At 45.3% G+C, this 13,266-nt stretch overlaps 1 protein-coding gene across 3 annotated transcripts in view; it reads left to right on the forward strand.

Annotated features, from left to right (window-relative positions):
• The window catches only part of VAPA (VAMP associated protein A), a 38,137-nt gene extending 25,574 nt beyond the window's left edge, over positions 1–12,563 (forward strand). For 2 of the 3 annotated variants that reach the window (XM_018039547.1, XM_005697139.3), the window contains exons 5-7: positions 3,373–3,507; positions 7,289–7,462; positions 9,286–12,563. In XM_018039547.1, coding sequence (XP_017895036.1) covers positions 3,373–3,507; positions 7,289–7,462; positions 9,286–9,444 — 468 coding nt within the window. In that variant the 3' untranslated portion in view covers positions 9,445–12,563. The remainder of the gene's footprint in view (positions 1–3,372; positions 3,508–7,288; positions 7,463–9,285) is intronic. The other variant, XM_018039548.1, reaches the window with a different exon arrangement.

Below are 13,266 nucleotides of genomic sequence, written 5' to 3' on the forward strand. Positions count from 1 at the left end.
CTGGAGGCATTTTTGGTTGTCACAGCCATTGGGGTTGGGGGGAGGTGTCTACAGACAGCTAGTGGGTAGAGGCCAGGGACGCTGCTCGCAGAACCATTCCCAGAGCAAAGATTCTCTAGCCCTAAATGTCAGTAAAGTCAAAAGTGAGAAAGCATGGTTTAGGCCCATTAATTCACTGAAGGTTGCGTAGTGGTGATTCTGTCATTCCTGCTTCATTGTGTTAGAAGTATGTGGCGCTCGTTTGATACTTGCTGATACCGTCAGGGCTGGAGTTCTCAGTCTTTCCCTTGGTTAGAAGCACCCACTCACTGTGTCCTGGGGGCGGTACCCGGCAGCTTTGCACCCCCTTCCTTTTCTCCTCTTTGCTGTCTTCTGTGGACTCACAGACTTAAACTCATTTGTGTTTCAGCCCCTCAGAGGTACCATGATGGTACCAGGTGTTCTGTAAAATACTCTTTTGGAAACTGTTCCTGCTTAAACTCATTCTTGTGGTGCTGCTAACCTGCAGGTTCTACCAAAAACCCCTGTGACACAGGGGTCACTGAAGTGGGTGCAGCCTGCCCCAGACCTGCCGTCTGAATTGTTGAGTAGTGACTTCCTGTTGAGTCGTCAGCTTTCTGTTGTGTCAGAATCTTTATAGAAAATGTGAAGCATCAAAGTAACCAAACCTGGAGTGTTTATAATATAAAAAATACAAAGTTCTTGTGTATTTGTTATAATGGTTAAGGATGAAACCTTATATATATGTATGGATACACACATGTGCATGTAAAAATACATTTGAAATACCTCTTTTCTAATGCTTTATTCATGTAGTGATAAGACCCTGTTGGTAAGACCCTAGTGGAATCTTGCCACTTCCAGTTCAGTGTTAACTACAGACAATGTTAATGAAACTGCTCTAAGATCATAGTGTCTTTGACATACTGCTTTCTTTCTAACATCCATAGGTAGAGTTATGAAATTACTTAATACCCCATTTCTGTATGTGTCTTCACTTTAGTGAGAACTTTGTTTATTAGGGAATTAGGGCATCGTTGAGTCGTGTTTTGCATAGATAAAGTTTGTCAGTTTACTACAGATAAATTGGTTAGGTGCCATATGAAGCTGAATGCTGCCTACACAAACTGATTAAAGAGGACACTCCCTTATTCAAGGAAAACATACTTCTAAACAGTTAGTAGCATGTATTTTTAGAAGTAAAGTATGAAACATTTTTTAGTATATAGTTACGATTATTGTGTAGTAAATTCCTATGGTGACATGGTTTGACCTCTCATTTGTTTAGTTTGTTCGTTTATATGTTTTTAAAAGTGTGTTAATTTCAGTAAAATTCAATTTAGTCTTGACCAAGTTGCTGGTGACAGCCTGTGGTTTAAATACACAGCTCCGTCCAGATGGCACTCGCATTGTGTTCAGCTGAAGAGAAGCCCATGCCAGTTAGCGGTCCCTTCCACATTCACTCTGAAGAGTTGCCCATCTGAATTTAGGACCTTTAGTAATCATTTGGAAAGCTTTAGTCAATATCCAAAGCTGATAGATGGTGCAATAGCTGTCATAGTTGTTTTACTTTGGTCTCAGGGTTGGTGTAGGCAGCAAGTCTCAGCGTTGTGATGTTGACTCAGTGTTTCTTAACGTTTGGTACCCCATCCCCTTCTCACCCCTGCCCGCAGCCCCTCACCCACCTCCCTGAGCCACCACAAAGAAGTAGACAGTCAGTGAAGCGTATTAGGAAGGTGCCCAGTGTGACCTGTGTTTGTTTAGGTGTGCTGTTATTTCTTGGCGTTTACTGTTCCTAAAGACAGTTGGAAGAGAGTGTGTTGTTATGTTGTTGATTTCCTTAGGGATTTTAGAACCTTGATGCCAAATACATAACTAAGAAAATAAAGGTTTTGGTTATCTTGTAGGAAAGGTGCTAGTATAGTGGTTGAGTCCATTTTTTGTTGTTGTTGTTTATCGTTTAAGGAAGTCATTTTTGTGATGAAACAGTCATAATGTATTTGAACCATCATTAGAATATGGGCTTCTTTTTGGGAAATAGGTCTCTGATTTGGATCGTACATAGAATGGCCTAGGAGTCGAAGAAACCTTTCATTTTAGAATGAAAAGAGGTCCTGTTACTAACACTTTCTGGGCAGCTCTGCTTTTAGGTACTGAGACTTGTGGCCCCCAGTCTTCGGGGCTCTGAGCATGTTGTTGGTGCGTTTTAGTAAGTTCATGGCAAGCACAGTTCTCTGAGTTATTAACTCTTGTTAGTTACGATTATCTCTGTATTATGAAATCTGACATCCAGTTAGTGTTCATGGTTTTTTTAGAATGAGTGTGGTTTCAAATTAACTTGTTAGTAATGGTATTTGATCACTTACTCAATTCTGTTGAAATAAAATTTTTTGTGTTTTTTTTTAGGCCACCAACTCTACTTGACATTTTCCAAATTTTAAAAAAGTATTACATTTCATTTATAAGCCCTCCATTTAACATCTGTTAATGACATTTGCTTTATGATATAATGTTATTTTCAAGGAAAAAATACTTATCGTAATGAAGAGTGAAGGGCAGTCAAGAAAGGGAACCTTAGGGGTCCTGTGTATAAAGATTTTCTGTGATTACGTGTGCATTATTTTCTGTTGAGATAAAGAACAGATTGACGACAGTGCATTATCAGATAAGATGGAGAGGTCTTATCATAGTTATGTATAGTGACCTGGATATCAGTAAGTATTATTTGATCTGCTACAACCTTTTTGTATGGTATTATCTTTAAGTGTGTTAAAGGAATTTGAGAAGATAGAGAACTGTGGAGATACAGTGGTGTACTAGAATGTTCTGTGTGTCTGTGTCTTGATCCTGGGAGGTAGGTAGGGGGGTGTGTGCGCATGTTTGTGTTTGTGGGAGGGGTGTCTGTGCTGAATGCAGAAGTGTATAAATTATTGTAATTTTTGAACCCTTGAAAAAATTCATTTAATTTAAACATTATTCAAGTTGAGTGTTTTCAAAGGTAAGAAAACGGAAGTGCTTGTTCTTCAGGTATTGACAAGTATTCGTTAGTAACAAAAATTAGGAGCCGTGCAGGTAGAAGGTCCTCATTCTAGGACAACATGAGGCTGGCCTAAGGTTAATAAGGTTTATACATTTAGTTTAGTGAACGTAATGCAAGATGATTGTAGCTAATTCATAGAAAAAAAACTTCAAAAAGGTAGTTTTTGCTCTAACATAACTATTATTTATTACTATTTCTTATGTGTGACACGTCTTTATAGAATAAGTTGAGTGTTGAGAGCCTAATGATCTCTGTGTTAGTCATCTCCAGTCCCTCGCAGGAGTGGTCAGAGCTCGGTGTGAATCTGAGACTGTGTTTCCCCCGCACCTCAGGGTCTCGCTCCTCCAGGGCCCGCCGTGGCCGTCGCTCCGCTGAGCAGCATCAACAGCACAGGCACAGCACCTACCACTTATAGTGCGAAGAATGAGCCCAGGGGCTTCAGTGTGTTCAAACAGGAGAAGCAGAAGGTTTGTTTCAGGGAGCTGACAGATAGACGGGTCTGCCAGTGTCACTGATCACGGTGACATAGTCACTGAGCACGTGCGAGGTATTTATTGTGAGTGTTTTATGTGCAGTAACTAGAACTGAAAATTTCAGCTGTTTAAAATGACAGCAGAACCACAGTCACTTAAAAACCATGCATACAAATTCTTCTGTTTAAACAGCAAACACAGCACTCGATAACATCCCAGTCGTGAGCAGAACAGTGTAAATGGGAGCATTGTTATGAAATGGGCGGCTTTTTCACTGTCACTGAGAGGTTTGGGGAGCATCTTCTGGGAAAAATCTGACGGGGGCAGCAGGTGTCAGTCAAGGGGGAGGAGCTGGTGGATGTCACTCTCCAGGCAGGTGTTTATGTTTATACATAAGAAAGATCAATGAGATTTCTGCCTTACATCTTCTGTCCCATGCAGCTGACAGTCACTGTCTTTAACTGTCTGTGCCCCCCGGGGAGAATGGTAGCAGGAGCCCTACAGATCTGAGGTCACATTTGAGTTTATTAGTGTCTCTGTGTGTGTGCCTGTGTGTGTGCTTGTGTGCACCTAACATCCATTGAGTCACTGTCGATGACCTTGACCTCCTGGGGGTGTCCTGGATGCTGTAGGCTGCCTCTCTTTCACACTTCCTGTTCCTGGGGAGCTCTAGCTTTCAGAGAACATGGACACTAAGGCTTCAAAAACCTGCTCCTTTCTCTAAAGGCCTGATACTTCTAACAGTTTTGTGATTTTAGTTTAGACTGCAGATGTATTGATACTTTGGTCACTTTATATTCAGACACCGCCTCCTCTCAGCTGAGGTCTTATTTGAGCCTCCTGCGGTTCTCTGGGCTTTGCCCTTTACCCTCTGCACATGCCCTGGACCTCTCACTCCCCCAAGAGCCACGAGTGTTGCCCCGGTGTGCGTTCTTTCCCTCTTCTGTCCATCCCAAGGCTTCAGTGCAGAAATCAAATTTGCCTTTTATCTCACCTTTCCTTTTCTGGCAGCCCCTAAGCCCTTGCTTTTTCTAATGATCCCTAAAGGGAATAATTCAGAGTATTGGAACTGAAATTCTAAAGGAGGCTTTCTAAAAAGTGCAGCAGTAAACTCATCTCCTAGGTGGAGGGGCTTGCTGCTGATAGGCTGAATCATGTGGAGCAGGGTAGCGTGGCCTTGACTGCCGAGTCTCTTCCGAGTTGCCGTGTTAGATGTGCGCAGCGTCACTGCTCCTTGACTGCTCGGTGTCACAGCTTGTTGAATGCCTCCAGTTGGTGTCCATGGCTCTTAGAAGAACCTGTCTCCTCTTTGGGGAGCATCTGAAGCAACTTTGGAGGAGGGACCATGCAGTGGAGCCTATAGTTAGGTCCCAGCAGCCTTGGGGTCTCCAGCTTGTCCCGCACCAGTGACGCCCCTACTCAACCCTTCTTTAGCCACCCCGAGTTAGGTTCTGTATGCTTCCACTATAAAGTAGTTGATCAGTAAATTGGATTTGCTTGCCCCTGCTGTGTGTGCCAACTGGTTTGCAGGGACCTGAATGCTTGTGAGCACAGGGTGTGTATGCACTCACTCAGTGTGACTATCTCATGACCTGTTGGGCTCACTTCTGACAAGTGTTAGGCTTCACTATTATCCTGTGCATCCTAGTCTTAACGTGTATGCACCACAGATTGGTCATGACATTTCTTTTCCTTTTCCTTATAAAGGCAATATAACTACATTAAGGAAAATTTTCAATTAAAAGATCTCATTCTGTCACTGTGAGATGCTGTTAGTTGACGTGGTATTTAAAATCCCAGAGTGGGAGCTTCCCATCAGATGTTAATAAGAGTGAAATGTTTAAGTAACTTAGGTAAGGCACAGAATAGTATTTAGTGACATCATGTCGTTTAGAATGACACTTAAAAGATGTACATATAAATGAATAAAGAAAGATTTGAAAGTTACATGTATGCTGAGTTTATAAAACATGCATATGAAAGAATATTGGAAGATAATATGGGAATAATAGTTATGTTGAATTAATGAGAGAATGGGAGGTAATTTCCTCTCTCATATTCTCAATTTTCTAGAACTTCAAAAATTTGTTCAAAAATAAACAGCCATTTGGGAAGAATTTGATGAGTCCTTGTGCTAATTTTGTCTTTGCTTGGTTGACCTTTTGTATCGCCTCTTAATTTCTTAGTCAGTTTTCTGGCACGAGGGTGATACTCTTTCCCCAGACCGGGAGTGTGCCGAGTTGTGGTATTGTGGACTGTTTGTCTTCATGAAGGAAAGAAGGCCGTGTGCCATCCTGGTTCCCAGACGCTGGGCTGCTTCTCGGTGGAAAGTGAGAAGTCACTTGGGAAGCCATGCTGAAGTGAACTCTAGTGACTGTGAAGGAAAGGAAGAGAGAAGCTATTGGTGGAGGGTACCAGCATCTGAAACAGGATTTTTAGCAGACCTGAGGGGCTTGGCTGGGAAGGAAGAGAGGGGAGAAGGAGGCTCGCACGGAAGCAGAGAGGATCATGAAGCAAGCTTCTTGTACCCGGCCCGGCGGGGATGCTTTGGAGAGAGATGGGGATCTGAGTGTTGACTGGGACCTCAGTATAATCAGTGGTGTTCATTTTTACATGGATCTAGACATAGCAATCAGAGCACAACCCCTTCATAGGAAGTACGTCTTGTCCCCATTTGTACTCAGTGTGAATTCCAGAACTGGGATGCTGTGGCAGGTGTTGACTGTAATTAAATCCTCTGATGAGTACTGTGGAACCTGCCATAAAGTTGATTTTGAAAATGTTTTTGGTAGAATTTTATATCTGAAGCAGTTTATACCTTGCTATCTGAAAAGTTAAATTTTTAGCAAGTAAAATTTTGATTGAAGACAAGACTTGATGTTCTAGTCCTGTTGGGGTGCTTGAAGGTGGAGAGGAGGTTCGGGTGGACAGGTGTCCAGTTGAGGCTCAGGGCGCCTGGGGGCCCGCCAGGTCACATGGGTCAGTGCTGGCCGGACTTAAGACATGGGGCTTCTAATTTAAAGTGCCAGAGCACCATGTTGGCTCTGTACTGAATTTCATGACTGACCGCAGGGAGTGTTACTTCATAAACGGGGGGGTCACTCATGTTTGAGCGCAGTTGTCAGGCGGACTCTCCCTACCTGCTTTTTCCCCACGACATGTGTTTGTGCTCATTATCTCCCCTTCAGGCTCCAGGTCCTCCAGTGACTTTTTCTGTGAACAGAACTTGGGTTTTCTCTCATGCATTTCTCTTAGGTGGTCTGATTTCATTTGAGTGGTTTCGACCGTGTCCCCCTGCCCTCCGGCACCTTGCTTGGGCTGCAGAATCAGCACTGACCGTGAACTTTGTGTGTGGATCCGGGCAGGCATTCCTCAGTGTCCATGTTGAGTGACCACTGGCTGGGGTGCTGGGTTTAGGGGTGAACGCACAGACAAGTGACTCTTGCTCTCCCAGACTTTGAGGTGTTGTAGGGAAGAATCTTGGAGGACGATGTGAGCTGCATGCTCTCTGCTCTGGGGTGGGAGGTGGACGCAGAGCAGGGAACCACGTGTTCGGACCTTGGTGACCACTCATGCTCACTGTTGTCCTGTAGAGCTGGTCACCGGGGACCAGATGTTGGACATTTTAAAAACTTTAATAATGAAATTGAAACCTGTCTGAACTTTCTGTGTAAATAATTTCTTGGACGGGGATGTGGAGTTTTAAGTTTTGTTTAAAACTATTAAGGAGAGTTGTCAGTTGACGAACTCCCCGCCTGCTATCTTTGTGATGCAGAACGACATGGAACCCAGCAAAGCCGTTCCGCTGAACGCTGCGAAGCAGGACGGGCCCGCGCCAAAGCCGCACAGTGTCTCCCTCAGTGACACCGAGACGAGGAAGCTCGTGGAGGAGTGCAAGCGGCTGCAGGGGGAGATGATGAAGCTGTCGGAAGAGAACCGGCTCCTGAGGGTGAGTGCCCGCCTGGCCCCACTCTGCAGCGGCCTCGGCGCCCCTCTCGCCCTTGGCCTGGGCGCTGGGGGCTGGCGTGGCCTGGCCGCTTCCTCACTCGCTGGTGCAGCCTCCGTGCCCGGGCCTGGCATTGTCGGCTGCAGCAGCAGTGCAGTCCCTGCGAGGGGCCCCCGTTGTCCAGGGTGGGCCACCAGGGTGTGCTTAGTCAGAATTAAGATGTGCTGTGAGTCACATAGTGCAAGAAAAATCCCTGTTTTGTATTGTTACGTTGAAATAATATTGAATTCTATTAGATTCAGTAAAAGATACATTATTAAAGCTAATTTTATCAAGTTTAGTACCTTTTTAATGGGCTTAGAAAATTTTAAATTTCGTGCATGGCTCCCATTGAAAGCCCCTGTGAGGTGGCTTGACCTGTGCTGAGATGGTTTTTCTGGCTGTTTCTTCCTCTCCCAAGCCCCTCTCCAAGGCCCCTGCCCTGAACACCTACCTGGAGGGTGGAGAGATGCTTTCTGTTTCACAGCCACACACAGCTCCATGCAATTGTAAGGGGGCTGCTGTTTGTCCTTTTCCTTTACCTGCCATGACCTCAGTTCTGTGTTTGGTGGACGGTGTGCTCTCTGGCTGCTGAGCCCAGGTGTTCAGAGAGCTGAGGCCTGAATGCCAGGAACTGCCAGGCTGACCAGGCTGGGAGACAGGTGATGGAATTGACTGATGTTCTCTAGGAGATGCTGTTTGAAGAAGCATCCTACTTTTTAAAAGATAAAAGAACCCTGAAGACCGCTGGTGCACTGAGTTGACCTCTGGCCCTTTAACAGCTCACATTGAGGCTGGCATTGCAGCAGCCTTCCTGGGCAGGATCTCCCCACTGCCCTTCACCTCCCCACCCCCGCTTCCTCATCCAGCTTGTTCATCAAGTGTGCTGTGAACTCTTACCCCATGGCCGGGCCACACTCCGGACCCAGGGAGGCAGAGTCATCTGGAGTGCCTTTTAAAGTTCTCTCTGGGACCGAGAGTCATTGTGGTGTCCACATAGGACTAACCAGAACAAGACCCAAACCCACAGCCCCCTCTGAGCAGCTGGTCATGCGGGCAGACAGCGTGGCGCCCAGTGCATGTGGTGTTACTGGTGAACGCACCGGGGGTGCAGTGCGAGAAGTGAGACTGGCCTGTGCTGAGGAGGTAAAGCGGTGCCCCCGCTCTGGTCTCGGTGGCAGGCCAGGTGGAGCCGGCTGCCTCGGCGCACAGGTCATTCTGCAGCTGGTGAAGTGTCGTAACAGCCTCCTGCTTTGAGTGACTGCTGTCATGTTACTGAGAACCTTGTCCCCTAAAGTCCCAGACTGACTGTCAGAAACTACTGTGTGAGACAGCATCAGTCAGGATGGAGCGGCCGCTCTGGTCTGGAAGTGGAGATCACCTTGCAGAAGAGTGGTCTCCAGTCCAGGTGCAGAGCCTTGGGGGTGGGGTCCTGCAAGCAGCTCTCCCCCTCTGTTGTGTGCCGCTTTTCTCACAAAACAGGGTCCTGTGTCTCCTGCGTGGTCCAGGCCAGGTCCCAGCCCTTTACTCACACCCTCCCTCTCCCCCAGTCCCGCAGGGTCCCGGCTCTTCCTGTGTGGGGCTGGCTTGCCACGTGTCTGTAAGCTGGACTCTGACTAGCACTGACCTGTTTCTGGTCGTCTGTGGCTGAAGGGCCCGTTGTGAGGACACTGTGGGCCCCCCGGGTCACCTGCATATGGCTCTGTTGTCTGCCTGTGGATTTGTAGCTTGTGGTCTGATGCACATTTGTTTTTGAAACCTCTTTTTGTGCCTGTGTTTTTTCCTAGGATGAAGGCTTACGGCTCAGGAAGGTAGCACATTCGGATAAACCTGGATCCACCTCAGCTGTGTCCTTCAGAGAGAACGTCACCAGTCCTCTTCCTTCACTCCTTGTTGTCATTGCAGCCATTTTCATTGGATTCTTTCTAGGGAAATTCATCTTGTAGAGTGGAGCATGCAGAGTGCTATTTCTTTTTTTCCTCTTGACCAGAAAAGATTCGTTTACCTGCCATCTCACTGGTAGTGTGGCCCACGGTGACCATGTGGCCCACGGTGGCCATGCTTTGTGTGTACAGCGTCATGTAGGCCTCGCCCGTAACGGTCTCACGGTTAGAAAGAAACGCGTAAGAGCAGAGTGCTGGGCTCCGGACAGCGCCACCGCCACCAGACCGTCCCTAGCAGGCGTCATTGCACATTCAGTCCTTTATGAAATTCATAAATAAAGAATTGTTCTTTCTTTGTGGTTTTAATAAGAGTTCAAGAATTGTTCAGTCTTGTAAATGTTATTTTAATAATCCCTTTAAATTTTATCTGTTGCTGTTACCTCTTGAAATATGATTTATTTAGATTGCTAATCCCACTCATTCAGGAAATGCCAAGAGGTATTCTGTGGGGAAATGGTGCCTCGTACAGTGTAAATTTTCTCCTTCACCTTTGCTAATATCATGGCAGAATTTTTCTTATCCCTTGTGAGGCAGTTGTTGACTGAGTTTTTCATCCTTCCAATCCTGTCCCATGGTATTTAACACAAAAATAATAAAACTGTTAACAGATTCTTGCTCGATAGCTTGTCGTGTCTGTCGTGTCCTGAGGCGGGTGTCAGGGAGCACGCTGTGTGGCGATCTGGGTTATGAAATGCGTGACTTACCTCACGGAAACCTCTGCAGGTGTCATGGTGTTTGTGGTTCAAAGGCCTCATTCCTTTAAGGAAAGGAATTGAAAAGATTTCAGGACATTTTTGGTATTTTGGAAGGTCATAATCCGCTTGTCTTCAAGATAATACAAAATAAGCAAGTACCATGAGAATTTAAAAAAAGTGCTGTCATGTCAGTCAGTTTACATGTCTGCCCTGTGGCGTGATTCTGTTTAATTTATCCTGTTCTTAGCTTCTTTGAGTATCTATCTTCTCAAGAAAGACTAATTTTCCTTGGTTCTAATCACTGCTTTTTGACCAGCCTAGTGATTTTGTAGCATCTCAGAATAATACTTAAACGTACCCCCGCAGCTCCCCCCAGCCCCTGTCCAGTTTGACATGTGAGGTAACTTCCATTATGGAACTTTGGTATTACCGAGTAAGCCTGGGGAATTCCTTTGTGAAAAATGACCGTCTTTGCAGGTCTCTGTGTCAACCACGTGAAGTGGGTTTTTGGTGTAACTGCGTGGCAGGGTCTGGTGTACTTCCCTGCACTTAAGTCTCACTTAGTTACTTCTGTGTTGGCATAGAAAATCGTGAAACTAGAAAAAATAGATTCACTTTCTCTACTGAGTGCAATCTAATCCAAGCAAGTGTTGATTTTTGAAAATAGGTGTTGGTTTTGTAAAAGAAGCACTGATATCTGAAAGGGAAGTTGGACTTGGGGACCTGGCGTGCAGTGAAGGATGTTGGCCCCGCATCTGTGTGCATTTCATGAAGGAGAGAAACAGTCTGAAGTATTCGGTTGAATTTTCATTTCATATGTGTTTTGGGCTTGCCAGATCCATGTGCTGTATGGTGTCTTCTAGAAAACCCCTTGCCTGTGTACACGAGTTACGAGAACATACGCATGTCTCTTGAGCCACCCGCCTGCCCGGGGCCCAGGGTGGGCGCTCCTACTTGGAACCTGGGAACACACGCCAGCAGCAGCCTTGCCATCCCGCCCCGTCAGTGCAGAAGCAGGCACTCCCTGGCCTAAATCTCTCCCTGTGATCAGTGTTACTGGTGATGAGCATCAGGCCAGCAGTTTCAGAGCTGTCAGTTTTCAAGCTAAATTTAGCAGAATCCCATTTGATGGGAATCCTGTGTAGTTAGGGTTCATTTTGTTCAGCCCCTTTGTTTTCTGGTTGAGGGTTCCGAGGCCTTTTGGGGGGCTGAGAACTTCCCTCGTGTCTCATGGGAGGTGGAGGCGGGGCCGGACCAGGAAGCCTGCTCTCCGGACTCCAGCTTCCTGTCTGTTTCTGATAACTTTGACATGACAGGAATAGTGGACATTAATATGCTGTTTAATAACAGTGTGAAACTTCCTGGCCTAAGATGAAACCACAGGCCGCCATGGAATAGTCTCACCTACATGTCTGGCTTTAATGTTTAGGCTAGGATTACCCCCTCCCAACTGGTAAGAAGTAAATGCATTTTCTGGTAGGCATTTCACAGACTGCGTGATGCGGTGGTTGGTCTTAGCTGGGAACCATCTACAACATAAAAGTCCACGTGGGCTGCTCATCCACTTTACATTCCAGGAAGCGCTCTGACTGTATGGGAGGCGCCTCAGTGCCGTATGAAGTGTGATTTGGTTGCTTTATGACAGTTACTTGAGAAGAGTCCCACTGTATTAATTGACTGGTAATATAGAGGTTAAACTGTCTTTAACCCTTACATGTTTAGAAATCTTTGCTTTGCCTGCCTGCTTACTTGGAATGTAAGCGTGAGGGGAACGCACTGCTGACATCACCGAAGCCACAGCCACGTAACTAAGGCCTTAACGTTCCTGCGTGATGCTAAGTGCACCGCCTTCCTACGTTCTTTCTGTAACTAATGTACGTAATTTTGCCCATTCTTGTATTTACAAGAGACAGATTTAAGAGTTACATTCTGAGTGTGTCCTGTGTCACCTTAAATGATATTTGGAAAACAGTATGTATCAAAGTTGGAAATTCTCGTCAGGGAAAAGTAATATTCTTAATTTCTCTTTCTGTTATCTTAGCTCAGAAGTTTCCCTGAAATGGATGTTGTCTGCCATGGGATTTAGTTCTGGGTTGTAATCATCGAAAATATACCACTTTGAAAACAAGTTTTACCCATAAGGTAAAAAATACAGTTCCTTACAGGGTTTATCCCTGAATTGTGATCTTCTGCCACTTTAAAAGCATTCAAGCACTAGTTTTCCCAGAGCTTTGCACATTGCACATTGCTTTCGGTGATTCTGGTATGTGCATAAATTTTAAAACATTGACCTTTATGAGAATTAGGGGACGATCAAGGTTTTACCATGTGGAAAAACAACAAAACAAGGTAAATAAGTGATCTCCATATGCTAGCTTTCAAAGGAAGATAAACTATTGTGTGAATAAATAAACTGTTCAAAAATGTGGTAAAGTGTCATTTTCCTTTCTAAAAAACAGCAACGGGATTTGGTCTCCACGGAGTAGGGCCATGCTGTGCTCATGCTGCATCAGGGAGTGATGGCCTGTGACTGCCTGGGACTCGAGTCTGCTCTCAGGTGGTCTTCTCAATGACCTTGACCTGGAGGTCAAGGGCTTTTGGGTAGGAGATGGGGACAGCTGCACTCCAGTCCCTCCCTGAGAGCTGAGCTGCTGGAGAGCTCTGGGCAGCCGTGGCCTCTTGGGAACTCCCAGCCTGTGGGGTGGGCGCAGATAAGTGAGAACATCACCCTTGAAGGGAGAGTTTGGTTTTCCTGCATTTCTGATTGTAGAAGTCATGAGGTGCATTTTAGGCAATTTGGAAAATACATTAAAAAACGAATGCTGAGTTCTGCCATGCAATATCAGTTTCTGTGAATATTTCCCTACAGTAGTACTGATCAAGCACAACCATAAATTGCATATAACTTTTCATCTTTTTTTTTAACTTAATCTACTTTCTCAGGTTTACTGAAAACCCAAGTGACTACAAAAATGCTTTTTGTGATCCTAAAGTATCTTTATGATCACATTCTTGACTAAGGTTTTGAGCGTTATAATTACAGTGTAAAGGTTGACTGGCCAGGTAAATTCCCTTTCTAGTTATTCATATGTTCCCTATTACCACATTGCTCTCCTTTTAAAACTGATTT

This window comes from Capra hircus, chromosome 24 (genome assembly GCF_001704415.2).
Source record: "Capra hircus breed San Clemente chromosome 24, ASM170441v1, whole genome shotgun sequence".
Lineage (NCBI taxonomy): Eukaryota > Metazoa > Chordata > Mammalia > Artiodactyla > Bovidae > Capra > Capra hircus.